The 4,306-nt window shown below is 37.2% G+C and overlaps 1 protein-coding gene across 3 annotated transcripts in view; it reads left to right on the forward strand.

Annotated features, from left to right (window-relative positions):
* usp34 (ubiquitin specific peptidase 34) overlaps positions 1 to 4,306 on the forward strand; it is a 91,825-nt gene that overhangs the window by 22,172 nt on the left and 65,347 nt on the right. For all 3 annotated transcript variants that reach the window (XM_015380951.1, XM_015380952.1, XM_015380954.1), the window contains exons 6-9: positions 422 to 489; positions 3,112 to 3,304; positions 3,446 to 3,507; positions 3,666 to 3,747. In XM_015380951.1, coding sequence (XP_015236437.1) covers positions 422 to 489; positions 3,112 to 3,304; positions 3,446 to 3,507; positions 3,666 to 3,747 — 405 coding nt within the window. The remainder of the gene's footprint in view (positions 1 to 421; positions 490 to 3,111; positions 3,305 to 3,445; positions 3,508 to 3,665; positions 3,748 to 4,306) is intronic.

Raw genomic sequence — 4,306 nt, forward strand, 5'->3', positions numbered from 1 at the left:
ATATATATATATAAATGCCTAATAGTCATGCAGCTTTTAAAACATCCAAACAGCATTACAACTAAATACATAAGTTGGAGCTTTTTAAAAATGTGTTTAATTAAAACATTAACTTCTGAGTACAGCTCGCATGTCAGCATGAACTGTAGTCGGACATGAAATAATAATCTTATTTTCCTTTTAAAATTACGTTGATTTTACAAAGAGCTAAAATTTAAGATATCAACGCTCAGGAAGGGAGGGGGTTGTTGTGATTAGGTCAGATGCTAAAATCAGCCCAATGTATCGGCCTGCAGATTTATCTGTTGGGCTCTACTCTTCTCTAGAGAACTCCCTTTTACAATGTTCTGATCAAATAATGATGTAGATGCAGAAAATGCCTAATAGTCGGTATGTTTTTGGTTATTTTACCTTCCCATAGATACGAATATGGTTGCACATTCCTGCGGTTATGCAGCACATCATACCCTTCCGCACCTATGTAATACGGTAAGTTACTCACAGACTGTTTTACTTTCATTGGAAAAGAGAAGCATACTGCTTAACTGCGTTTAATTCCATAAGCTATGGCTCATTATTACTGGCTAAAAGTTAAATTAGATTTTCCAGCACACTTGGTGGTCATTTGATTGTTTGATGGTACTCAACTCATAGCTTTCAGAGCTGGTCTTAAGTTATTGACAGTTGGACTACAAAAGTTGGTGGGAATATCTGCTACTCTTGGTTTAGATCTTTATTTGCTGACCTTTTTTACTTCTTCTAATTTAACAGGTGATTGAATGACTAATTAAATATTGAGTTCCTCAAGGCGCCATTATTGATCCCTTTATTTTTCCAACTATATGATCCTATAAGATTTGCAGACAGAGGCTGAAACCTTGTGGACTTAAAAATGGCCAGTGAGGCACAGAAAACACTAGAAAATCGTAGAGCTCTGTTTTTTTATATACATTTGCAAGAAAAATAAACTCTTCTTATATTTTAAAGCAGAGAAGCAGGGTTATCACTTTCTTCAATCACAGCAGAAGCACACAAAAAAAGACCCACATTTTAACAAACCCAGCTTTCTAAAGCTTCCGCCTGTACCATCTCTAATTAAAGGAGTGGAAACTTTGATAACATTTACATTTTATATTTGAGAAACAATCGACTAAATTAAACTTCTAGAGCAGGGGTAACCATTTAAAAATCAGTGGGGTCCGAAAAAAAGCTAATCAACCACCAGTGAAGATCCAGAGACATTTTTGATTATAATCCATTACTTAAAACAGAATTTAAAGCTGAAATAAAATGTAGGTGTTCATGCCTCCATGTTATACATTGGAGTTTTAGATAATAAAAAAAAAAAAAAGTTTTTCCATTTTAAAATCTAAGTTGTTTTTGAAGTAGAGAACAACAATCTTTCAGTTTGGTATATAGAATATATCCTGATTCACTTTTGGGTTTGAATGGAGACTAAGCCATTCTCAAGCACATATCAAGATGCTCATTTAGAGCCTGTATCGATATTTATTTCTGATTCTGTTCATGGTGGAAAATCCTGCTTCATGGCAGCAGGTTGAGCCAAACATACTCTAAATGTGCAGGGTCATCTTTGAAGAAAGAACTCCATTTCTTAAAAGTTATTTTTAAAATAAGTGATAGTTGTTGCTAGCGTTAGTTTCCACGTCCTTTTCTAGTTTTTAAACGGTAGATCTTTTCAGCTGATTGGCACTTTGCAGCGACAGGTGGGTGCTCTGTTCCGTACAGTTAGAGGGAACCCTAGTCACCCGTCACTTTGTCAAATATCTCTTTGAAAGGTCTCAAACTGTAGGGATGGTTGACCTAAAATATTTATTGATTTTTTCCTTCAAGCTGAAGACAAGTTTAATTGGTAAAGTTTTCGACATGTCTTTTATAAACAAAGGTCGAGGTCTCTGCTCACTGTGAGCTTGGATGCCTACCAGGGCTCGATGTTAACCATCGCCCGATCGCCCGGGGCAAGTAGTTTTTATTGTCGGGAGAGTACAAATCTCAAAAAAAAAAAATATTTATCACTCAAAATTACTTTAAAATCACCGACATTCGCTGAAAACGACCCACAAGCGTTGCCGACGCCATTTTTGTTGTTTTGTACACATTTTCGCATGATTTGAAAAAGCCGGGTGATTTTCCGCCAGATGGCGTGATTTTTGTCCACCTAGCGGTAATTATGATGTAGTTACCAAAACGACAAACTAGCTAGAAAGCGCCATCATATGGCAGTCTTCTGTACAGTGATGCAGGTCATACATTAAAAAACGATCATTAATTTTTCTTTTTTCTCAGACATTGGAGAGGTGCATTTAAATGTTATAGAGCTAAACATGTTAGATTGGTGACCTGTTATGTTATTATTATTGTCTTGTTGCTGCATTTATTTTGTCAGGGAAAACTAATCCTGAGTCAGTTAAAAATCAGGGGATTCTGAAATTATGTCAGACTGTGGAAGCCCTGAATAAAAATAACTATGTATAATGATTCTCTAGAAAAGTCACATTATATTAATAGTATTATCTTGAATAAACATACCGTGACTCTAAAATAAAAGTTATTTATTTGTGACATTGACTTCTGTCTTGTGATTTATTGTTTTTAACCTGTGAAGTTTTTATCTTATTTTTAACATTACAATTTATATATTTTTCCAAGCACACAACAGTTTAAAGCAAAGTTTATTTTGAAAAGAATGTGCAGGAAGGATTGAAAAGCATGTTAACACGGTAATGTAGGCACGAGTTCATTATCTGACGCATGCATATAAACACCAGGAACCTGGAAACTTAAAAAATACTGAATTACAAAAAACATTTAAAAAGCAAACATGTTTCATTGATATATTTACAAAAATGAATATTAGGAACTATATTTATCAAACATTATACTGGGCAAGTAAAATTGTTTCTGGGCAAATGAAATGTGAAAGTCACTAGCCGAAAGGGCAAGTGGTAAAAATCCTAAACGTCAACCCCTGCCTCCGCTAAACTACAGATCAAACCATCATGCCTTTATCTGTCCCATCAATCATTCATATGAACATTTTCTTTGCTGTGCGTCCACCTTAGAGGATTAAAAGCAGTCTGCTGGTTGCAGGTATCTGTGTAAGCTATCTGACCAGGAGCTGCGACAGAGCGCCGCCCGCAACATGGCCGACCTGATGTGGAGCACGGTGAAGGAGCCGCTGGACAGCGCGCTGTGCTTCGACAAGGAGAGCCTGGACCTCGCCTTCAAATACTTCATGTCTCCCACGCTCACCATGCGGTTAGCCGGACTCAGCCAGATCACAGTGAGTCACGCTTCCAACGCCACAGAGTTCAGTGATGCGTTCACTGACGAACAAAAAAAAAAAGAAAAACAACAGTTGGAACAAAGTGGGAGTCCTGTTTGTCATCATAGATCTTTGATTGTGACTGATCTGTTTCCTCAGAATCAGCTCCACACATTTAATGATGTGTGCAACAACGAGTCGCTGGTGTCTGACACAGAAACGTAAGTGAGCCATAAAAAAAAAAACCCCAAAGCAATCTCCATGGTAACGCCTGCAAAGCAATATCCTGTTTGGATTAAATCTTTCCTTCTCGTTCATCTTGTGTTTTGCTTCACTGAAAGTCGTGGAGGATCTCATCCAGCTTCTCTTCTCTTCTCAGATCCATCGCCAAGGAACTGGCTGACTGGTTAATCCACAACAATGTAGTGGAGCACATATTTGGACCGAATTTGCACATTGAGGTTAGAGCCGTCAATCTATAACATAAATAAAGCCCCCTCTATATGTAAACAGTTAGATGTTAATTAACCCTTTATAGGGCAAGTTAGTTTTTACTTTTTAACTTTTATTTAATTTCTCCCAAACATACAAACTTTGTAGCAGACTGATCAAAAACAATATCAGCACTACATCTGACATGTATATACAAGAGTCCGTCCATGAGTTCTATGTCCACGGCGATTGTCCGTTAGAGTCCATTTTACATTCCACTCCGTGTTTCCAGATATTTGTGAAGAATTGAAGACTTCCATCAATGTAATGTCCAAGTCTAATCAGAGTCATAACATCAGATATTAGTGATTTCCATAAAGAAATGGAGGGGGGTTCCCTGCCCACCCATTTCACCATAATGACCTTCCTTGCTAACATTAAAAGTGACTGTATCACATGCTCGTGTTTTACTAGTGGCTTAGGAATATGTCCCAACAAACACATGGGTGGGTTTTCTGACACATTTTGACCAATAGCTGTACTGATTCTGGCACAATCATCTTTCCAAAATGTCTGAATAACATCACA

The sequence above is a fragment of the Cyprinodon variegatus genome, unplaced genomic scaffold (genome assembly GCF_000732505.1).
Source record: "Cyprinodon variegatus isolate N-32 unplaced genomic scaffold, C_variegatus-1.0 Scaffold225, whole genome shotgun sequence".
In the NCBI taxonomy this organism is placed as follows: domain Eukaryota; kingdom Metazoa; phylum Chordata; class Actinopteri; order Cyprinodontiformes; family Cyprinodontidae; genus Cyprinodon; species Cyprinodon variegatus.